At 40.9% G+C, this 24,205-nt stretch overlaps 1 protein-coding gene across 1 annotated transcript in view; it reads left to right on the top strand.

The window, feature by feature from the left end:
- Positions 1-3,711: 3,711 nt before the first annotated feature.
- The window catches only part of LOC136319452 (ryanodine receptor 2), a gene marked incomplete at its 3' end in the record, with an annotated part of 236,616 nt that continues 216,122 nt past the window's right edge, over positions 3,712-24,205 (top strand). Inside the window, exons 1-4 of the mRNA XM_066252709.1 lie at positions 3,712-3,721; positions 12,011-12,085; positions 14,973-15,051; positions 17,901-18,013. Coding sequence (XP_066108806.1) covers positions 3,713-3,721; positions 12,011-12,085; positions 14,973-15,051; positions 17,901-18,013 — 276 coding nt within the window. The remainder of the gene's footprint in view (positions 3,722-12,010; positions 12,086-14,972; positions 15,052-17,900; positions 18,014-24,205) is intronic.

Below are 24,205 nucleotides of genomic sequence, written 5' to 3'. Positions count from 1 at the left end.
AGAAAGGGGAAGCATAAGATGGGCAGAGAATAGAAGGACCGAGGTGGAGGAAATAAAGGCAAAAAGATAGAAGAAACAAACAACAACAACAACAACAACAAAAAATTAGTGGATCAAGTTGTAAAGTCTGTGGGTTTTTCTTGATTTTGAGAGGTTAACTTCTTCCTTTTTCTTTTCTCTCCCTCTTCCTGGTTGGTGACTCTGTACCCCAGGCTCTGCCCCTGTGTCACTCTTAGGTAGGGATTTGCAGTTGATGGGATTCTATGGCAATGTCATATAATTGGCTTTAGTCTTGCTGGAAGTAAAGGCTTGTTGGCGTTTGCAGGGTCCAACGATGAGAGAGTTTGCTTTCCTGGATTCTCTCTCCTAGTCCCCCCTTTCTGAATTAGCAGCCTGGTGATCCAGCTATAAGGCTGCAACTGCTTCTGCCTGGGGAGTAAGAGGCTCAAAGAGCTGGGAAATCTCCACTCTATCCCCACTCAGTGCAAGGCTTTGGGAAAGGCTCTGACAGTCAGGGCCTCCAGTGTAATCAGGCGGGGTGGGAGTCAATTGTTGTCAAGGTGACTGTTCAGCGCCTATCATTTAGTTGGACCTCTCAACCCAGGCTTTCCACACTTTGTAGCCTGTTTTTGCAGGGAAGAAGAGGCACTAGTCTCTGCTTACGACTAGTGTAGTATAGACCTTATTATCTGCCAAGTCCTTCTTGTTAGCGTTTATCCCTAAATATGGAGGCTCTATCAATCAGAAGTTGCCCCCGCCCCTTTAGCGAGAGGCACTAAAAAATATCACGCCTCTTGTCTTGGATCGCTGAACTGAGAGAGATCTTATCAATTAGAACCGAGGGTGCGCAGATTTTATGGGTTAAGCTAATTTCAGTGATTGGGTCGCAGCTGTGCTTCCGAAGGTATTTTAGGCTGCCTGCGCGCGCCCCTCCCCCAACGCTTGATTGTTAGCTTGAATGGCTGGGTGAGGTGCCCCGCCCATGGAGAGAATCTCCCAAGCCTCTCCCGCTCGGCCCACCGCTGGTGGCTGGACCGCACCAGGCGCAGGATAATGGAGCCCCCTGGGTGTGCGGGCCAGCAGGGCGCCCTGGGCGCGAATGGGGCGCTCCGGGCACCGGTGGCCGGCGACCCCCACTCGCAGTGTGCGGGCCGCTGGGAACGTCAGCGGTGCTCAACCGGACCGGGCGCGTGCGCGGCTGCTCGCGGGGGCTCGCGGCGGCTCGCGGTTGCGGCTCGCGTCGGCCGCTCGCGGTTGCGGCTCGCGGTTCCCAAGTATATGGGCTTACTCACCACAGGCGCACTTCCTCGCGGCTTGAAAGAAGGTCCCTGTGGTAGATTCCTCCACACCCTCGTCTCTCAGATTCAAGTGATAACAGTCCTTTCGCTATCAGTTTGTGTGGAACTCCGGAATGCTCCGAGGATAAATTTTTCTGTTTCTAGTTGATAAATTTGTTGTGATTTAGGGGAGAGCTGTCGGACGCGCTGCTCACGGCGCCATTTCCGTCGCATTAATTTTTTTAATGACTTGTCATTTCATGACACTGAAATAATAGTTAAAAGATTTCAAGGTTCAACTGGAAGCCATAATTATGGTGGAACGTTTTATAGTGCTCGAGTTACTGTTTCTTTCTTTGTATCAGTAACAGGTTGAATATAATTATGCTTTCCTTTGATGTCCAGTGTTTGATTTTTCAGGATAAGGTATTGCTATTTGATTTTCCTACTCATAATGATTGACATATGCTAAGAAGATGATTGAGGTCTTTCAGATCTACTGGGTCATATGACTTAACCAATAGGTGATTTGTACAAAAAGTAATGCCACAAATAATCCTTTCATGTTCCTGATTGTCTTCTTTTTTTTTTGGTTCCTGATTGCTTTCTAAAAATAATATGTGTCTTTTACTTCTGCTATTCATTCTTTTTTTGTGTGTGTGATAGAGACAGAGAGAGATAGCGAGAGGGACAGATAGGGACAGACAGACAGGAAGGGAGAGAGATGAGAAGCATCAATTCTTCATTGTAGCACCTTAGTTGTTCATTGATTGCTTTCTCATATGTGCCTTGACCAGAGGGCTACAGCAGACCAAGTGACCCCTTGCTTAAGCCAGCGACCTTGGGCTCAAGCTGGTGAGCCTTTCTCAAACCAGATGAGTCTGCGCTCAAGCCGGTGACCTTGGGGTTTCGAACCTGGGTCTTCCACGTCGCAGTCTGACGCCCTATCCACTGTGCCACCACCTGGTCAGGCTATTCATTCTTTTTCTGTAGAAGGATATCTGCATCTTTGCTAATTTCTAGTCCTCATTCTATTTTGCTTTTGTCTGTGACTTGCTCTACCTGCAGTCGCACACAACTTACAACTTAGATATTTGAATATCAGAACTCTGCAACGCCACTGACCATTGCTTTTTCTACGTGTTACAATTCTAGAGTAATTCACTCTAGAGAATGGACAAAGTCATACTGGGAATGTTTCTGAAAGAGAAATCTCCAAAACCTGGATCAGTCTAATCTTATGAAGAAAGTATCTATTATAAACCATGTTCTGTAGCAAAATTTTGGAGTTTTGATTTTTTTTGAATTAGGGCTCAAAAATGATTTTTCCTATGTCTTCATTTAGTGATAGCTACATTACTAGTGATCTTTAGGTATGTGATTGTTCAGTTTCAACACGGACCATAATCTCCTGACATGATTTACCATTAATATCAGTTACAGATATGTAATTAAACAGCCTGTATTTGTTAAGCATGTTTCTTTCCAATTTTTTTCCTTAAAACTATAATATTAAATATAAGAAATGCATTAGTCACAATATAATTTTGCCAATATGTTATCACTATGTTTTTATGCTTCAGGGAGCCAACTATGGAATCTATGAATATCTGGGTTAGAACACTTGCTGTTTTCTGTAAAACTAATGTGGATACGTGCATCTTTAATTCTGTAGGACTTAGATACTTGTGACAACTAAAGTTAGCCCTAAGTTTGCAAAAGTAATGTCATTTTCCCTTCTTAGCCCTTTTCTATCTGTGTACGTATCCTAGGAATAGGCCAGAGAAAATTTATGGGCCTAAAGAAAAACTAAGGAATATATGCACATATTACGTTTTGTAGAAGAAAAAAGAGCTATTATAAATCATGAGAAGAGGCTATGTCTTTTTAAGAGAAAAGTTTTAATAATTATTGTCTTTGGACTTCATGTCTACTACACATGTAGTGTCTGGGAAACTGCTCCCGGTCATTTCCATCACAGCACAGTAGTTGTGACCAACCTTACCTGTTTATAATTCACTGTTTTTACTAACAGTAATTGTGTTGCTCTTATATCACTGCATTTTTATGCAAAAGATGAAATGAAAAAGTTTTAAAAGCATTTCAGAATATTCTTCTAAGGTTACATCTTTGGGGTTTTTTTGGTGCTTAGACATGTTGTAAATTGAATCATGCATTGAAGTAGGGCACCATGTTTTCACAGAAAAAGAATTAATGTAGAAACGTTTTAGAAAAGTTTTGTTCACTCCAGCTTTTATCTAATGTGTAGTAGATAATGTTTTGTTTTGACAACATAGTGAATGTGTTTCTATAAGTTTATTGTTTACATAACTCTATTTACAAATTTTTATAAATAAGAGACATTTTAAAATAAGTCTTTGAAGTAATATATATTTAATATTTTCTCTCTTTTTTTTATGTCCCTACAGAAATTCATGATGAAGGTAAGATATTACATCATTTGCTGTATATGTTATGCTTTGTATATTTTAAGTTTGGCTTAATTTTTAAATTTATAGCATTTTTCTTCACATTTTAAAGTTTCAAAAATTAAATCAAACTTTGGAACTTTTAAATTTAAATGAGTAGATCACATATTTAGATTGATCAGCTTAACAAACAGCATTTGACATCTTTGTGTCATATTGTAACATTAAGTTTAATTTATCCAATGTTAAAAATTTCCCATTAAAACAAAACTTTTTAATAGCCCTCCATGTAGCATTTTTATTGTGGGGTTTATGTTGGCTAATTTGTGTTTAAGTACTCTTGCTTGAAGATAATAGGCAATTAGTACATGGGAATTTAGAAGAGGCTCCAAAAAGCTACTGGAGAATTACTCCAGGGGAAGTTAAAATAATTCAACCTCTTTTCATTTTCAACCCCTTATAAAAATAGAAGGGCTTTAAAAGGAGACCTACTGAAAGAGAGTAAAACCTACTATCATATTACAGAAGGAAACGTAGTAGGAGAGGAATGGAATGTCATTATTTGGGACAGAAAGCAGAAAGTTTCTGTGTCAGTTTTATGTACCTACTATTTTTTTCATTTAACATTCATGAAATGTAATTTTGATCCTAAAAGTCATGAAAAAATATGTAGAAACACTGATTGTACTCAGTTAATAGAGGTTTAATATAATATAAAATTTCAAAAGAATATCACTTCAAAAGATACCAACTCTGAAAAGTGTTAAATCAAAATTCTGCAGTAGATTTCAGAGGCTGCTTGCAGAAGGAAAGGAGGCAGAGTGTTTACACTAGTCTGTGCTGTGGAGCTGGCCTCTGAACCAGAGGGCGGAGGGTCCAGTAACCGGGGCCTCTGTGTTAACGTGAACACATTGACTCTTGGACAGGAGCGCAGAGCAGAGCAGTCATTTGCAGCCGTCTGTCAACAAGGACAAAAAACATTTTCCAAACTTTCATGTCACTCCAGCTATTATTTTTTTATAGAAAATATCATTATTATTGTTATTATTATTACTCAGATATATTGTGAAACAACAGTTTCGGTTAGGGAATTGTTGTAAACAGCTGCAGCACACTCATGTGCCCCCTTTTTGCACATATTAAATGCACGTATTAATAACTAATGAGAATGGATTTGAAAAAATTCAGTTTCTTGCTAAGTTTGCACTTCCTGTCCCTGTTTAGTTTTCCTGCCCCACCCCAACACTTGTCCAATGGGAGAACGGTAGATGAAGTAGTTGCCTGAAACATAGATTTCAGGGTCTTTCACGAGAGCAGATTCATGTGAACATCAGTGCAGACAGCAGGATGACGTAGGAACGGTTCAGCCCAGCTGGCACTCCTGAGATAATGGCATTGGGTCTGACACCTTTCACTGCGGAGCAGGCAGCCTGATGGTGGCTTCACGTAGGCACTGAGTCATCTGGAGAGGTTCGGGTGTGACTTAGTGAAGGGTATATGCATGCAGTTATAAGAATTTAAACTACTTGAAAGGAGAAGGATACTAAAGTTTATTCATCTTTCACCATTCAGTCATGATTTGGTTTGGATCTCATGCCTGATTAGGTGTTGCTTAGCTTCCTAGAACCAGACAGACACTTACTTGTGGCGGGAGCGCATTTCTGCTTTTGGAGCTGATCAGTGATCTGGGTCTGTCCCTCAGGAGACTCTCGGTTAATATGCCATCACAAGGAAGCCATCCAGTGCTGAGTGGTTGTCTTGATGATGTTCAGCTGGCTTGTCAGACACATTTATTTTGCACTGAAGGCCAATTTATTTATTTATTACTTATTTACTTATTTCTTCTTTCTCTCTCTCTCCACCTCCCTTCCTCCCCCATCCCTTCCTTCCCTCCTCTCCCCTCCCTCCTCTCCCCTCCCCTCCCTTCCCTTTCCCTCCCCTTCCCTCCCTCTTCCCTCCCTCCCTCCCTCCCTTCCATTCTTCCTTCTTTCCTTCCTTCTTTCCTCTCTTTCTCTTTTTTTGTTTTTGTGTGACAGAGACAGATAGAGAAACATCTGTCTCTCAGGCTGGAAGAGAGAGAGATGAGAAGCATCAATTCGTTGTGGCACATTCGTTGTTCATTGATTTCTTTTTCATATGTGCCTTGACCAGGGGGCTCCAGCAGAGCGAGTGACCCCTTGCTGAATGAAGCCACTGACCTTGAGCCTCAAGCCAGAGACCTTTGGGTTTAAGCCAGTGACCCCACGCTCAAACTGGTGAGCCTGTGCTCAAGCTGCTGACCTTGGGGTTTCAAACCTGGGTCCTTCATATTCCAGTCCAATGCTCTATCCACTGCACCACCACCTGGTCAGGCCAAAGGCTGATTTTTTTTTTAACTATTAAGATCATCCTGTGACCTTGTGATTCACTGGTCAGGATGGCTAGACATTTTGAGTGTCTCTTGCTGTGAGGGACCCACAGAGAGACCAAAATGCCTGGTAAGAAGGTCTGCGCCACTCCTGGGTTCTTTGCTGTTCAGTCTGCATGGGAAGGTCACTCTAAAACCATGATGGCAAACCTTTTTATAAAAACTGCCCACTTTTGCAGTGCTGGTCAACCTGGTCCCTCCTGCCCATTAGTGGGCGTTCCAGCTTTCATGGTGGGCCAATCGTGGCACTGTTTGGTTGCTGCGCTACTGCCCACCATGAAAGCTAGAAAGCCCACAAGTTGGCGGGATTGACCAGGTTGTCCAGCACTGCAAAAGTGGGCAGTTTTTATAAAAAGGTTCTCCATCATGGTTCTAGGATGTGGTGAAGACTTATGTAGAGATAGTTCTGTTTTTCTCCTTGAAAAACTCATGACCTAAGTATTTTAGTGTTTGAAGGTAAACTTAAATATCGGAGTTCTATGAGAGAAGTGTTCTGAGACAAATTTCTTTTTGTTGTCTATTGTTTTAAATTTTGGTGGTGTAGTTCAGTTTTACCCACAGGATTACACTTGTTAAGACTCCATCCTTCTACGTCCAGGATGGCATGCTTTGCACTAGCCATTAAAGGTGACAGAAAACTTCGCCTTTCACATAATAAGGACCTGGAGTTATGAGAAAAGTCTTGCATTGATTAACAGCATTTTGTACAGAAAAAAGGATTACAAAAACAGAAAACCTTAAAATATTTAGATGTTATATAATTAGCAAATTAGTTTTTAGTGTAATAATACTATGGACATGTTAATATACAAATATAGATACAAACATATATTTAAAAAATACAGGGTTGGCCTTGTCTGGTTGGTTCAATGGTAAAGCATTGGTCTGATGTGTGGACGATCTGGGTTAGATTTCCAGTCAGGGCACACAGGAGAAGCGCCCATCTGCTTTTCCACCCCTCCCCCTCTTTTCTCTCTCCCTCCTTCTTTCTCTCTCTCTCTCTCTCTCTCTTTTCCTCTCTTGCAGCCATGGCTCAATTGGAGCAAGTTGGTCCTGGCCCTTGAGGATAGTTCCATGGCCTCCATCTCAGGTTCTAAGGAAAACTTTGGTTTCTGAGCAATGGATCAACGCCCCAGATGGGCAGAGCATCACCCCCTAGCGGGCTTGCCAGGTTGATCCTGGTTGGGGTGCATGCGGGCGTCTATCTCTGTGTCTCCCCTCTCCCCTCTCATTGAATTAAAAAAAAATACAGGACCCAAAACAACAAAAACAAAGAACCAGTCATTTTCATGTATATATTATATAAACCTCTTCAGTTGATCTTAGTCTATACTATGCTCGTTTTATGTATAATGATCTTTTGGCTGTTACATTTTAAGCTTATTATAGTAAAATCTGAAACATAGCTATAATGATCCTACTCATCCCCTCCTGATGGAGAAGGATAACAGATGAATACATTATGCCCTATGACTACATATGATTTTAAATACATGTAAATGTAGAAGCATTTACATAAAAACTGTTGCTTAAAATTTGGACATTTTTTGGCCAGATTCTGGAAAACTATAGGTGTAGGAATGCCTTCAGTACTAAATTGGTATTAAAATAGTTTGTGGAAAATGAGGTGAAGTTTGTTTAGCATACATACATATGTTGCTTAGGTTTTGTTTGAATGTATTCTGGATTTTAAATCCATTTAGTAGTTTGTGAGTGTGTTTTTTTCAGTTATTAACCCTGTCAGTCATCTCAGGGGTAGTGGGACCAAACACATCTACAGATATGTAAAACAATTTTTAACTGATATTAAAAAAAGGTCAAATTTTACCTTTTATTAAATGGTGCTTGATTTTGCAATACCAGAAATACTTAGAAGGAGAAGTTTGAAACTGGTAATAGTTGTTATTTCCCCCCCTTAGAGGGCAACAGCCCCTTAACCTAGAGCTCCATTATCTGCAAGAACGGTGGTCTAGCAGAAGCTGACATCAGGGTCCTGCGTCTGCAGCCAGCCACGCAGGGCTGGTGACTGCTCACTAATAACACTAGTCTCACAGGAGGGCGGCTGTGGGTGGTGGACTGACAGGCTGAAGTCACACTTGGAAATGTAAGGGCATGTAAGTTCCAGATGACACTTCTACTAAAAGAACCTGCTAATCCATCATCTAGTTGTAGGTATTAAGAAATAGACAAAGTCTGACCTGTGATGGCGCAGTGGATAAAGCGTCGACCTGGAAATGCTGAGGTGGCCGGTTCGAAACCCTGGGCTTGCCTGGTCAAGGCACATATGGGAGTTGATGCTTCCAGCTCCTCCCCCCTTCTCTCTCTCTGTCTCTCTCTCCTCTGTCTCTCTCCTCTCTAGAAAAATGAATAATAAAAAAAAAATGAAATAGACAAAGAATTAGTTCTTAAACTTCCTTTTTCTTTGCTGATGGTATTGCATTATTTTCCATATGAACAGCTGTAAACCTACTTTTGCCTCACCCTGTGTTTATTCACTTAAATTAAAGCAAGGACTGACCACATTTAACTAGAAAATTGACATGGTGCACCAAATTAAAACACATAGGAAAGAATTAATTTCCCCTTTGGATTCATCTCCACACAAAACCAACCCAAGAGTAGAAATTATACATTATATATTTTTTGAAAACAGCCAATAAGATGAATATTATTTAAAATGACAAGTTGGAAGAAAAGTACTGCAGCCCATGTAGCAGAAATTGCATCACTATATGTTCACAGTGACACAATTAGTAACTGTTAATTTAGTGCGAGCTCTGGGCATACTTTGATAATATCTATCAATATTAATATTAAATCTGGTATAATTAGCATTTAAGTGGTGAGAAAAAATCTCTAGTTAAAATCTGTAATTGTCTAATTCAGTAAAAGCTATAGTCAGGAGAAAATTAGACACTAATGTTTCCTCTTAGCTTAACCAATTTGAACGTTTATGCGTATGTTCATATAAACATGTGAAATGTGTGGGCAAGCTCTATAGCAAAGCAGCACTTAATCCTTTTCAGTTAAACCAGGGGTCCTCAAACTTTTTACACAGGGGGCCAGTTCACTGTCCCTCAGACCGTTGGAGGGCTGCCACATACAGTGCTTCTCTCACTGACCACCAATGAAAGAGGTGCCCCTTCCGGAAGTGCAGCAGGGGCGGATAAATGGCCTCAGGGTGTCGCATGCAGCCCACGGGCGTAGTCTAGGGATGCCTGGAAACCATCGTTTCAAAAAGTCTTGCTTTGACTGATGTGACTGTCACGTGTTAAGAAAGTTCAGCTGGATTTCATAGCTTTGGAGTTTGTACCATATATGAGAAGTGACGCTTCAGTCAAAGTAATCCCAATCAGATGAGATAAATAATATTCTTCTTGGCCATGATAAATCAAATGTATCACAGAAAATGAAAGTGCTTCCTAAAAAGGGTTTTATTCTAAGAGGGAATATAATTTTACAATGTAGATTTCCCCCTTTTTCTCTCAGGATGTGAAAAATTATTTGCAGTTTTTCATATAATTTTAATAACTTTTAAAATCTATTTTAAGAACAGTTCTGAGGTCTTTCAAGCATAACATGTAAATAAAGTTATTTTAAGAAATTATTTGGGCCTGATCAGGCAGTAGTGCAGTGGATAGAGCGTTGGACTGGGATGCGCAGAACCCAGGTTTGAAACCCCGAGGTCGCTGGCTTGAGTGCAGTCTCATCCGACTTGAGTGCGGGCTCACCAGCTTGAGGGTGGGGTCGCTGGCTTGAGCATGGTATCATAGACATGACCCCCCCCTGGTCGGTGGCTTGAGCCCAAAGGTCGCTGGCTTGAGCAAGTACTCGGTCTGCTGTAGCCCCCCGGTCAAGGCACATGTGAGAAATCAGTCAATGAACAACTAAGAAGCCGCAATGAAGAATTGATGCTTCTCATCTCTCTCCTTTCCTGTCTGTCTGTCCCTATCTGTCCCTCTCTCTGTCTCTATCTTTATCTCAGTTGCAAAAAAAAAAAATTATTTGGAACGATTGGGAGGGACATGTTTTAGTAAAAAGAGTGTACTAGAATTGATACTTATTCTGCGCTTCTTAAGGCATATATACGTAAATAGCAGTCTCATCCTTAAAGTCCTTAAAAACTGCTTTTTTCTTCAGAAAAAAAGTGCTTATGCCTTGGCTTAACTTTCTACACCTTCTATAACCTTACCCTGATCCAATTTAGTGGAATCTGTTTAATTTCTGGAACTCACCACTGCAACCCATGGTCCCTCCCTCGTTCTTCACACCTGGACTCACTCCTCACCTGGTAGATGGGGTACCACACCAATTTCTCGTCCACAAATGTTCCGTGAGGGCTTTATGCTGAGTGCTCAGGCCCCTCTCCTGGAGGAGTCGCATTCTGACTCGGAGGAGAAAGGTGCTTCTGGTGCAGTGTGACAAGGCCAGGTACCCATGGACCTGGGGCTGCAGCGCTGCGGGAACCAGGGCTGCAGCAGTGCAGACAGATCAGCTGACTTGGAGGAAACCAACTGAGGCTTCCTAGAGGAGGTAGCCTTAACCTGAGTTTTCAAGTGCAGTTTATTAGGTAGAAAAGACTGTGGGGGAGAGCGAGCACCATGCTCTAAGACAGCGCAGGAGAGCAGTGTGGCAGGTCAGGGCAGGGAGGGTGTCTGTGGTTGGAGCGGTGTGGGAAGTGGCTATGAAGGGTTGAGATGGAATGTTCTCCATGCTTGTGCTACTCAAAGTGTGGTCCCCAGAACAGCACCATCATCCCCTGGGCCATTTTTAAAATGAACCTTCTCTGTGTCACCCCTGAATTACTAAATCAGAATGTCAGTGTCACACCTGGGAATTTGTGTTCCAGCCAGCTCTCCTGGTGGTTCATGGGCATGTTGATATTTGGGAAGCATTTCTGTTTCATATAAAGGGATCTGGACTCTTTCCTATACTCAGAAAGTATGAAATGTTTTTAACCTTTTGAGTAGTGAGTTTTTTCATGCTTTCTGACCCCTGGGAGTAAGTTTTTTTTTTCCCCCCCAAAATGGAATTAGTCCCAGTTTTATTAACTTAAAATCATGTTTGTTTGATAACCAATTTATGGAAACAAGAAGAACGTACATTTGCCTTTTTTTAATGTTGCCCTACACATGTACGATCGTACTCTAGATCAGTGGTCCCCAACTTTTTTTGGGCCACGGACCGGTTTAATGTCAGAAAATATTTTCACGGACCGGCCTTTAGGGTGGGACGGATAAATGTATCATGTGACCGAGACAAGCGTCAAGAGTGAGTCTTAGACGGATATAACAGAGGGAATCTGGTAATTTTTAAAAAATAAAACATTGTTCAGACTTAAATATAAATAAAACGGAAATAATGTAAGTTATTTATTCTTTCTCTGTGGACCAGTACCAAATGGCCCACGGACTGGTACTGGTCCACGACCCGGGGGTTGGGGACCACTGCTCTAGTTGGTCAGGAGGCACGAGGACGTACATGTATGTTCGTACTATTTAAAGGGTTAAGCCTGTGGATGATTCGATCAATTTTGTGTTTTCAGAAGACTGGTTCATTGAACAAATACTTAGTCCTTACTGTGTGCCAGGTATTTGGCTAGGCACCTAGGATACAAAGTGCCATGGTCCCTGCCAATGCAGACCTCAGGGCAGTGGAGATAGATAGTGTATGCTCAGTGTGTATTGGAATTAGCACACTCTCCCAAGCTGGGTCGCCTGCTCGCCCCACGCAGCAGGTTGTCTTGGTAGCTGTAGTGCACGTGGGCATCTTTCTACCCACCTCATTGTCTGTCATAGCTCTTAACTTCTTGAGCGCACGACAGCCTGTTATTGACTTAGTTAAGTTTACTGATTTGATTTTTCTTCTCTTGTCAACCCCTTCCTTTCCCTCTCCAGACTGCTCAAGGTGGTGGTCACCGGACACTCCTCTATGGCCACGCCATACTGCTGCGCCATTCCTACAGTGGCATGGTAAGTAGACGCCCAGGTCCACCTCTGTGTGGCCGTAGGAGACGCAGGCGTGAGTGGGTTGTAGGCGTGAGCAGGGTGCATGCATGAGCAGGATGCGTGTGTTCTCTAATCTGTACCCTGCTCAGTTCCCTCATTTACAAGGATTAGCTTAGGTGACCTTTAAGGTCCTTCGAGTCTATCACTATATGACACATATTTTTAATATATCACTTTTGATAGACTAATTTTAGGAGAAGTGTTGAGTAAAATAAGAAACATTTGTCATTTCTGATGTTTTAAACAGTTTATTTATTAAAGAATTAAAGTGTTTTTACTGGAAGATACTATTTAAAAATCTGCCTGTGAAGTTCACTGTCAGTTTTCCACTGACTTCCTCTCTTTCGTATGAATGTTCTTGTTATTTTTTTGTGTCGCCTCCTTCTCCGACCCAGTCATCCGCATTTACTGTTCTCTGCTTCATGTATATGCATATATATACTTACAATTTTTATTTTTATGTGTATAGATAAGTAAAATACATAAAAAGTCTCACTCTATTTTAAAAACTTTATTAAATTATGCAAACAATGCATTGCATAGTCATTCTATAAGATTTGGAAATTACAGAAGGAAAAAAAATTTCATGACCATACTAATGAAGGAAAACTGTTGGAGACTTAAAAAAAAATTTCAGTCTTTTTGTTCTTAACTTTTTTTTACATAATTGAGATCTTTCTTCATAATCAACTTTATATCCTGATTTTTTTTTTTTTTTTATATATGGTCACTGCTCAAGAATTGCCCATGTTATTGAACTTTTTCATCAGCCTGATTTTAGTGACTGAATGATCATCTGAGGATCTGGAAGTCTAATCTAATTGATTAATCATTTTAAAAAGGAAGTCATTCTGAAAATATGTGAACTGTTCTAGAGTAGGAAACTAAATGTAGCCTCAATACAGGTATTACAGAAAACACACACATTTCATGATGAAGACTGTCAGTCTTCATCATGAAAATTGGTGTGAAAAGTCTGGTTAATGAAGTCAAAAGTACAGGAAAAAGTGTAGATAGGAATTTAATGAGGATTTAATATTTCTCTTAGTGTGCAACATTACATAAATAGGTCAAGCAAAAAATACTTAATCATTTTAGCTGGTGCTGGAAAAGATTTTTAAAAATGTCAACATTCATTTCTAATAAAAATCACCGATGATTGTTTCCTCAATGACAAGGAAAATGTCACTGTTGGAACTACAGCCGACATCATACTTACTGGGAAACACTCTTGTTCTTGGCATAACAAAAACGAACAAATAAAGACTAACAAGAGTAGGCTTTCTCACAGTGTATGGAAATCTTGGCAGACATAGCAAAATATGAAATAAAATAAAGGAAAAACACTCTAAAAGAGACAGGTAGATAAAAACAACCTGTCTGTTTATAGCAATCACAGAAATGCGTGGAAAAAATTCCATTTTCACTAGCGATTAAAACACACATTGCATGATTCCACGCATGTGAGAGTGTTTCTGGAAAGTGCTCTCTGTGCACAACAGACGGTCAAGAGCCTGGACTTGGTTGGAGGACCTGAGCCCAGGCTCACTTTCCCACATGCTGTCCCACCTCACATACCCGGCCGGACTTCTTCAAGTCTGTAACTGCATCTGAAGATTTCATCCATTCATTTCATCAATATCATTTAGCACCTACAGTGTGCCAGGCACTGTTCTAGGTGCTGGATATAGTAGTAAATAGAGCAGGTCCTGGCCCTCATGGAGCTTAAGGAACACTTAGTGGAATACTTACAGTATCTATTTCATGGTGGCTGTGGGTGTTAGAGGCAGAGAGAATGTGTGTTTGTTAATAGTGACAAGTGCCTGGTACTGTGCTAATATTGAGAAATGTTACAGAACACTTTAATAGGGATCACTTTATGTTTTTGTCTGGGAAGTCAATATTGTAAAATTGTTATTTTTCTCAAGTAAAGTTAAATATTTAGTATGTTTAGATTAGAGTCTCTAGACCTCAGGGACTGCTCTGAGGTCAGATCTACATACCCTCTGCTGGCTGAACCGGGGTCCCTCTGTGGGGACCCTCGAAACTTCTTTTCTGACTTTGGGAGCCAGTGCTATACAACTGGGAGACAATCCCCTGGGCACTGACTCTTACCCACCCTGCCATCACGTCTGTCCCTGGTCACCTCATGTCACACCTTCTCACACTCACAGACACCCAGTGAGCTGGACCCTCCTCTGCAGGAGGAGCCGTCCTGTGGTCCTGGGAGGTCTGGCTGCTCTGTCCGGCCCTGTGCAGTGCTGCCTGCAGGCCCTGGGCTGGCAGTGGGCCCGGCAGGGATGGGCAGTGGGTGTCTGGGGCTTATGCACAGTCACCTCTGTCTCCTCATCACTGTTACACTTCACAAGGCTTATGAGGTTGGGGTGGAGCGAGTCCACGGGATAAAACCTTGCCCAGGGAGGCACTGCGCTGCACACCCAAATCAGTTCTGGGTGAATGTCAGTGAGTTAACATTTAAAAATGAAAATGCCTCTGAGAGGTCAAAGTGAATAGTTTCCAAGGTTCTGTTGGGGAGAATGATGGCTGTCAGATCAGGTTGCAGGGCTGATGCTCATGGATGTCTATGAAGTGAGGCTGCAGACACACCCTGCTCCTTGTCTTCCACCGACAGTGCATGTCTGCACAGTCTTCATGGGGAGAAAGAACTCAGGGCTTTGTTCCTCTGGATGTATGTGCCTGTGCGTGCTGTTCCTCACTGAGGACACCAGGGCTGTGCACAGAGCATCCAGATTTGGAGGGAAAGATTGAAACCAAATTCTGTGTCAGGATTAGACACAGGTAAGGGGGACTGTAAATTTGGAGTGACAACTACTGACTTTGTGTCCTTTAGTATCTGTGCTGCCTGTCCACCTCCCAGTCTTCAACTGATAAACTGGCCTTTGACGTTGGCTTGCAAGAGGACACAACAGGTAAGCCCCGTGGTCAGTGGTCAAGCTGGGTTCAGCAGCTGTACTGGAAGAAGTCATGAGACATGGAGACTGTTCTTGTGGATGGAGTCAGAAAAATGAGTGACTTCCAGGGGGAAGCTTTTAGTAGAAGAATTGTGTACTGTTTGCTTGGCTGTTTCCACATGATTAGCTGGATATTCAAACTAAACTTCAAACCTTATTCTGACAGCTTTGATAGAAAAAATAGTGCTTACTATACATGCGTTACTGGCTGTTGGCCATATTAATGTGCACTAGTTAGTTTATGAAGTGTTACTGCATATTTTCTTTATCATCTTTCATCTTAAAAGTATTTTTAAGTCTAAAAATGTAGCATACTCAATGTCAACATTCACAGGGCATTAAGTTATATATCCATCCAAACAGACATGTATTTACATATTTTTGAAACAAAAATGATACATTACACATTTATTCTCTTGGAGACTCAAGATAGGAGAACATAAGCTTTATTTGTGTTTTTTCTTTCACTGCTATGATTTTACAGTTCATATATCTCTATATCATTTGACTGTTGTATTGTTTACGATGAGCATGCATGACTGGGAATTAAAAATAAAGAAAAGAGCAAGTACAAAAAAGAATGGGAAGAAACAGACCAATTCCTATTAAGTTGTTCTTTCATGTGTGAGACTAAGCTATCCCTCACACACCCTCTTTTTAAAAAAATACTTTCCCATCGTCTCAATTTTTCAGATTTCAAATGCATAAAAATAAAACTATATTTACTAACTTAATTATGTTTTGAACAGGCCAACATATCACCTTGTACATGAAATGTCAAGAATCCCAGGCACCAGAAAGATAAATGTATCATTCTTTCTATTTCGTATTTTGTAAGCTCAGTCATTTCTCTGTATTTTTGCAAGTTTTTAAAAAGTCTTATCATTGTAATTAATTTACATCTGCACACACTTACATGAAAAAGAAAGTCTTCATTTCTCTCTTTCAAAACAAGTACAAGACATGCACGGGTAAATTGTCATACACTGAGATGACTACAAAATGTCAAAGCAACACCACAGTCCCTCTCCCGCACCAGGGCCCCTTATGCTGCTGTTCCTGGATTTCTCTGCTTCTGAGTTATTATTTCATTTACCCTTGGATGTGCTCTGGCCTTGATCAGAACTAAACTCACTGGCAGGTGATACATTCTTTTTTGTGTATCGATGTATCCCCAGCTACTAAAGCAGCATTGGCTCTATTGTGGGTGCTTTGTAAATGTTTGAATGAACAAATGAAAAACTCCCTACAACTCTAAAATGTGTGAATTGAGTGAGTGAAAATAAGGAATTCTGCAAGGTGACATTCAAGTGATACTGGGATTTGTGTAAGCAAAGCAGCACAGATTACGTATTGACTGTAATAAGCATGCTTAAGAAATACTATTTGCTGATTCATTTACTTATTTAAGCAAAATGAAATTTTTTGAGTGCCAGAGCACTAAAAACAAAAATGCTAGCATCTGAAGAGACTCCAGTGAGCAAATCATGGAAGGATCCTGTTGTGACGGGACGTAACACCCTGGCACATGGGAGTCCAAACAAAAACAAAACGTGTTATAGAAAAATAACAAAGTTTGGCAAAGGGAGAGAATGCAGATGGTTATATAACATGTGAGTAAAAATAGTCTCCTTTTTTTGGTAGATCTTACATTTATGTTTTAACAGGAACTGTGAACAGACTGAGGCATTGTTCACTAATTTATATCTGAGGTCATAGTATCAAAGAATGAAGAAGGGTGTGTAGCTCATGAGGCTTATTTGTACATGACTTGTTCTAGGAGAAATTATTTGATTATACCCAGTTATTTTTTATAACATATCCTTCTCTAATGGGGTTATCTTTTTATTTTACCCCTAGATTAATGGAAACAAACATATTTTAAAACAACAAAATAGAGTAAGGTAAAATAAATAGGACAGTAAAATTTCGATGATAACAACTGTGCCCATTTTAAATCAGCATGCCCCAGAAAGTACAGAGTTGTTTAAATTGTTACAGTATCACATCACCAAACCCCAAGTCCTTTTGAAAATCAGCTGGAGAAAACTAGATGTTATTACAGAGCAAATGAACAGTGTATTAACTGATGTTGTCTAGAATAAAGTCAAGTCCAAATGACTGGTGAATTTGGCTTTATGACAGCATAAATAAATTTCATTTTAAAGCATTTCTTAGCTGGGGGAAAGGACACCAAACTTCCTAAAATGTCATAATCCAGTACTGTGACAAGCTTTGTGTTTTGGTGTGTGTGTGTTATCCTAAGATAATTTGGTCTATTTCTTTTGATTTTCATGGTCTAAGACAGGGGTCCCCAAACTACAGCCCACGGGCCGCATACAGCCCCCTGAGGCCATTTATCAGGCCCCCGTCGCAATTCTGGAAGGGGCACCTCTTTCATTGGTGGTCAGTGAGAGGAGCATAGTTCCCATTGAAATACTGGTCAGTTTGTTGATTTAATTTACTTGTTCTTTATTTTAAATATTGTATTTGTTCCCGTTTTGTTTTTTACTTTAAAATAAGATATGTGCAGTGTGCATAGGGATTTGTTCATAGTTTTTTTTATAGTCTGGCCCTCCAACAGTCTGAGGGACAGTGAACTGGCCCCCTGTGTAAAAAGTTTGGGGACCCCTGGTCTAAGAGATTAAGTTGCATTAATTTCAAATCCTTCAGGTCATGTGAACAGGACAATTTTCTTTTAAGGAGACTGACTCTAAAGACATTTTATTTTGGGGTCACCTGCAAAGCATGTGGATTTTAAGCTAAGCTGCGTCTCTCTGTGTTGCATGCTGCCTCCCCCACCCCAGGCGAGGCTTGCTGGTGGACCATACATCCTGCCTCCAAGCAGCGGTCCGAAGGGGAGAAGGTGCGCGTTGGCGATGACCTCATCTTAGTGAGTGTGTCCTCTGAGAGGTACTTGGTAAGTGTGGAAAGGAGGCATGAACTTGTGCGAGGATGGCTGACAGGTCAATACAACTGTCTCTTTAAAGTTTTGATTGCAAATTATCCAAGAAAATTGCTTAGAACAAGCCTGTATCACTATTTTATGAAATATAAATGACTCCCCAAGTAGGGGACTGATGTGACTTGCATGCAAGTGTGGCTTAGCAGGTCCAATTAGACAGGCTTTTTGGGTCCCTTGATGGCACATTCATGACCTTGCTAATGCCTGCTCCTGGATTATGTCATTTATAGCACTAAATGCAGCCTCGTCATCAGGAATTTGGAATAAATGGACTCTCTCTGCACCCATAGAGGGGCTGTATTGCTGAGGTTGTGATTACTGATCTGGATATTTAGGAAAGAAAATTATATATGAGGAACACTTGCCATGTTAAGAAAAAAGAAACACAAAGTTTCAAAAAGTTGCTCTCTCATTGACATTGCATTATTTCAGAGGGGACAGGGCTGAAAGTGGGAGAATGCAGAAACATTGAAGGTATATTTTACTTTGTGGTGCCAATATATACTTAATTGAGCTTATTTAATGAATTGCACTTTTGCTAAAGACTAGGAATAATCATATACAGAAGTTTGCAGATTGAAATAAATGGAAGAGTGAGAGATGCCAGTGCAAAATGTCATTATTATTTTTTAGAAACATTATTTCCATCAACCTCATTTCCAGCATGTTTAAGAGTTTGTGAGTTAACAGCACGAGACCACTCAGTGGTTGTTCCAACCCCTCAGTGGCCGGACCAGTGGGTAACTGCTGGCCCAGTCCTGCAGCACCTGTGCCTTCAGACCGGTCTCAACCTTGGGTGGAGCAGCAGTGGACTAGGCAAAATGTTACTTTTATTTTAAAGTTGAAAAAGTAATTCAATGAATATAAAATGGGGTGTTGGAAAATTTACATGGATACCCACATAAAAGGCCCGTATATCACAGCGGATGGTGATTATAAACAAAATCAGAAATGGAGCGTCATTGCTGTGAAGCCAGCGTGAGTCATGGAATGTGTATTCCTCTGCCACGCATCAGTCTCATCCGTGTGTGGTCGACTTCAGATTGAGTGGACAGTGGGCACCTTTTTGTTTTATGACCATGGCAATAGAGTGGATTTGGGGGTTTGCAAATCAGCTTTTGCTTAGGAACATAGTTCCTATTTTGAAACACTTCTCTGTGTGGAAGAAGGATTTTGTTTCACTTGTTTTGTTTGAGGAGTAGTGGTGGGGACAGGCAGGTCATGATTCAGCATTCAGGGACTTGACAGAGACTCTTCTGAGCATCTGATGTCCACGCTGCACGTCTGTCCTTTGGCCTGTAGGTGCAGACAGGCACTGTGCACATTTCTAGGACAACACAAGCATGTCAGCTTGTTAATTAAACATTTATTAAACTCTTGCTGTGTGCGTGTGCTATGATGTAGTTTGATATATGTTTTGAGTTGTAATTTTACTTGGAAACCAATAGTAGTAAAAATAATTCATGCACCCTTTTCAATATGTAAATTTTACATCTTATTTGATTTTGGGTGAACTATGCTTGTATTTTCTGTACAACATGTACTTTGCAATACATGGCAGAGCTTGTTTGATCGGTTGGCATTATTATGCACTATATGGGTAGAAAACTAGGAGTCTTACAGAGGCCAAGTCCTCCAGTATCCATTCTGCTGCCAAATGCCTGAAACAGCCACCTAATTCCCTGAGTTCTGGCTTCCTCACAGGCAAAATGGTGATGGCGACACTCAGCAGCAAGGTTTCTGTGATTAAGAGATGAGATCATGGACTTGAATGTGTTTCTAATTATAAAAAGCACTCTACAAATAATAGCAGTAGTTACAATGCAATAGTTACCTTCTTTCACCTTTGGACATAAATAAACCTCATAATTGCTTAGTAGTCATGGTTAGAAATAAGTTTTAACCTACATTTTAGCCAATTTAAGTTCATTTTCCGGTACCCTTTTACAAAGAGCTGCAAACAGTGGCTGAACAGATTGCTGAAATGTCACTTTCATTTGTTGTGACAGTGCTTTCAATGTCATGTCTATGGTCCTAGCATAGAGCAGAAACCACAGGAGAGGTCAAGGGCACAATGCAAGGTTTCAAGACAGAAACAAATCAAACTGATATGGAATTGTCTGCAAATACTACAACAGTAAATGCATATGAAATTTTGCAGTTCAAGTTAGAGGCTGCACAGTGTCCCTGTAGGGATAGGGGTGGTTAATTATCATCTCACACTTCCACTGAGGTTGACTGGTAGTGAGTACATGGATAATTTATTGATGGGTTCAAGGCTTTGTACGGTGCTTAATGAGGGGGATAGAGAGAGAGCAAAAGGGTAAGAAGTGAGGTAGAAAAAGGACTTTGTAATGGAGAGCACCAGCTGGCAGAATCCACAGAACCCTCAATAACTAAAAATGGGCTGTACAAACATATACATTCTTGCACACACACATATACATTCTTGCATACATACAGCCTGGTAAGTGTGAGCCTGGGTCAGTCATTTAGCCTCCTAGAACCCTCAGTTTCCTCATCTGCGTGGGGGGATAATAAAGGACCTGGTTTACAGGGATGTTAAGAGGATTACGTGCTGTATAACAAACAAGACTATCAGCTCTACAAATGGCATATGTAAAAACTGCTTAGTAAGTTGCTGTCATTAATTACATGGGAGATTCATGCCTGTTGAGAATGTATAAAGAAACTGCAGATATTTAGACAAAAAATAGAAAGTTGGGGAAGAAGCAGTGAAGGGAATATTATAGCTGATTTTAAATGAAGGTCTGTCATGTGAAAGCAGGTTCATATTCTGATGCTGCTTTGGTAAAATAAGATGCTGATTTGGTAAATAAAGTAAGGACGTCAGAGAAATGGCGGTGTGAGAGATAATCCTCATCTCTCTCCTTGAAATTTCAACAAATTCTACAACTATATGCAGAAAAAAACCCCCAGATGAACCTGAAATATACACACACCAGACAGACAAAGGTATGATTGCACAAGAAGTCGGGCCAAAGCACAGAAGAAAAAATAATACCAGAGGTCTGAGTCTTTCTCCTTCCTCACAGGCCTGACGGAGAGAGGCACTGTTGGTGCAGGCTTTGTCTCAGACCCAGAGGAGCGCAGCCGGGTGGAGAGCCTGGGGAGAAGGAGCAGAGCAAGGGGCGATGACCAAGAATGGGGAGCTGGGCTGCTTCCCAATGTCTGCTGCACCCGTGATTGCAGGGCTGAGGTACTACAGCCATGGGGCACCCACAATGCCAGTGACAAGCTCCCAAGAACTGCAGGTGAATAGCTTGTGGAGATCGGCCCACAGGACACTGGGGTGTGCTTAATCTGCCTGCCCAACTGGCACAATTTAACCTTGTGGCACCAGAAACGCTTGATCTGGGATCTGTGCCCCACCAGCTCTGAAGCTAAGGCACTGGCTTGCTGGAGGGAGTTTAGCGTGTATGGACGAAAAGCTGCAATGTCTGCTGCAGCTGCTCCTGAAACTCAGGGACACTGGCTTCTCATGTGCACCCGCAGCCCAGCCCAGGGCTGTGCCTGGAGAGTTTAGAGTGATATCAGAGAAGGGAGTGGACTCTACCACCACAGCCTCCTGGTTCCTCATTGCTCCCCTTGCTGCTAAAACAGCAGTGGTGGCAGAACCCCTCCACTGGGTCCCCAGGCTGCTTTCTTCTGTGAGAGGTGGGAGCACCTGGAGACTAGATCCCCTGTTCTGTGGGAATGTGGGGGAGGGCCTTAGAGGACTCCTGGTCAGCCAGTGCCAGTATCATTAAGTTGCAAAGCCCTTGCAATAAGGTCCTCCTACCAACATGACAACTCTGCCTTTGTCATTACAAAGGCAATAGCTATGCCTTAACAGATCATGCAGAGGCAAATCTTGTAGTGCAGCGCCTCCTTCCAGAAAAAGGAATAATTATCTCTTATTGGGGTTATTAACAATACCACCCACAAATGCCATCAAGGAAAAAAAATAGGGATATACAAGACAGAGATGTAGCTCAGATAGATGATGAAAAACCCCCAGGAAAACATCTCAATTACATGGAAACCTTGGAGTTTAATGACAGAGAATTCAAAATTGAAGCTCTAAAAATAATAAGATACAGGAAAACACTGAAAGGCAATTTAGTGAGCTCAAAATACAACTTAATGAGCAAAAAGAGTTCTTCACCAAGGAAATTGAAACCATAAAAAACAACCAAACAGAGATGAAAAATTCAATACATGAACTGAAAAATGAGGTAACAACCTTACCTAATAGACCAGGCCAGATTGAGGAGAGAATCAGTGACACAGAAGACAGGCAACTAGAGATACCACAGAGAGGAGAAGAGAGAGACTCATGAATAAAAAAAAAATGAGAAAGCCTTATAAAAATAGTCTGACTCCATCAGGAAGAGCAATATAAGAATAATGGGTATATTAGAAGAAGAAGAGAGGGAAAAGGGAATGGAGAACATATTGACACAAATAATTGATGAGAACTTCCCAAGCCTGTGGAGAGAGTTAGAGCCTCATATCTAAGAAGCAAATAGAACACCAAGTTACCTCAACCCAAACAAACCTACTCCAAGGCAAATCGTAATGACATTATCACAAGTCAGTGATAAAGAAAGAATCCTCAAGGCAGCTAGGGAGAATAAGGATATAACATATAAAGGAAGGCCCATTAGGCTATCAGATTTCTCAGCAGAAATTCTAGAAGCCAGACGAGAGTGGACCCCAACATTTAAAGTACTGAAAGAGAGGAACTACCAACCAAGAACACTATATCCATCAAAGTTATCCTTCAAATATGAAGGGGAAATGAAAAGATTTATAGGCATACAGAAGCTGAGGGAATTTATCACCAGAAAACCCCCACTACAGGAAATACTAAAGGGGGTTTATCCAGATAACAAAAAACAAAACAAGACAAAATTACAAGTAAAATTTTTTTACAAAACCACAATAAAAACAAGGATAATCTGTGACAACAATAACGCAAGAGGGGAGAAGATAAAGATCAGCAATAACAAAGGATGGAGTGCAGAGGCACTCATGAGATAATGGGCTCTAATAAATGTGATAATTTTTCTTCTAATAACCTAATGGTAACCACCCCTGAAAGTGCCACTACTAAAACACATAGCTTAAAAGAGGAAGAAACAGAAGATAGAAGTATGTAACACCAGCAAACAAAAACAAATAACAGAAAAACAAAAAAAGAACCAAACAAGACACCAAGACACAAAGCTATCAGAAACCAGTATATACAATGGCAATAGGAAATCCTCAAGTGTCAATAATTATACTAAATGTAAATGGATTGAACTCACCAATAAAGAGGAACAGAGTAGCAGATTGTATCAAGGAGCAAAACCCAACAGTATGCTGCCTTCAATAGACACATCTAAGCTACAAGGATAAAAATAGATTCAAAATGAAAGTTTGGAAAATAATTCTCCAAACAAATAATATCCAAAGAAAAGCAGGAGTAGCTATACTCATATCTGAAAATGCTGACTACAAGACAACAAAGGTAACCAGAGACAAGGATGAACATTTCATAATGATAAAGTGGACTATGTATCAAGAAGACATAACACTCCTTAATATGTATGCATCAAACCAAGGAGCACCAAAATATATAAGACAACTACTAAAAGATCTAAAAATGAAAACCGAAAAAAAAAAATTATACTTGGAGACCTCAATACACCATTGATGGCTTTAGATCGTTAATTCAAACAAAATCAATAAAGAAATATTGGCCTTAAATGAAACACTAGAACTAATGGACATAATAGCCATCTACAGGACATTTCATCCCAAAATGTCAGAGTATACATTTTTCTACTGTGTACTTGGAATATTGTCAAAAATAGACCATATGCGAGAGAGACAATATGGCAGTGGAGTAGGAAGATGTACCAACTTCCATCTCCCAGAACCAAAGTGGATTACATACTAATTTTAAGAACCATCATCTGGAAAAACCAACTTTGAACTAAACTAAGAGGACTCTTCAACCAAGGAACACTGAAAGCCTCACTGAGACTGGTAGGAAAAGCAGAAACACCGAGAGGGCTGCCCAGCTCCCTGGAGCAAATGGCAGCCGGGAGAGATTCGCGTGGTGGGAAGTGAGTTTAGCAGAGAGGAGAGGATCCT

The sequence above is a fragment of the Saccopteryx bilineata genome, chromosome 1 (genome assembly GCF_036850765.1).
Source record: "Saccopteryx bilineata isolate mSacBil1 chromosome 1, mSacBil1_pri_phased_curated, whole genome shotgun sequence".
Taxonomy (NCBI): domain Eukaryota; kingdom Metazoa; phylum Chordata; class Mammalia; order Chiroptera; family Emballonuridae; genus Saccopteryx; species Saccopteryx bilineata.
The sequence above is the reverse complement of the archived record's forward strand: the minus strand, read 5'-3'. Positions and strand labels throughout refer to the sequence as shown.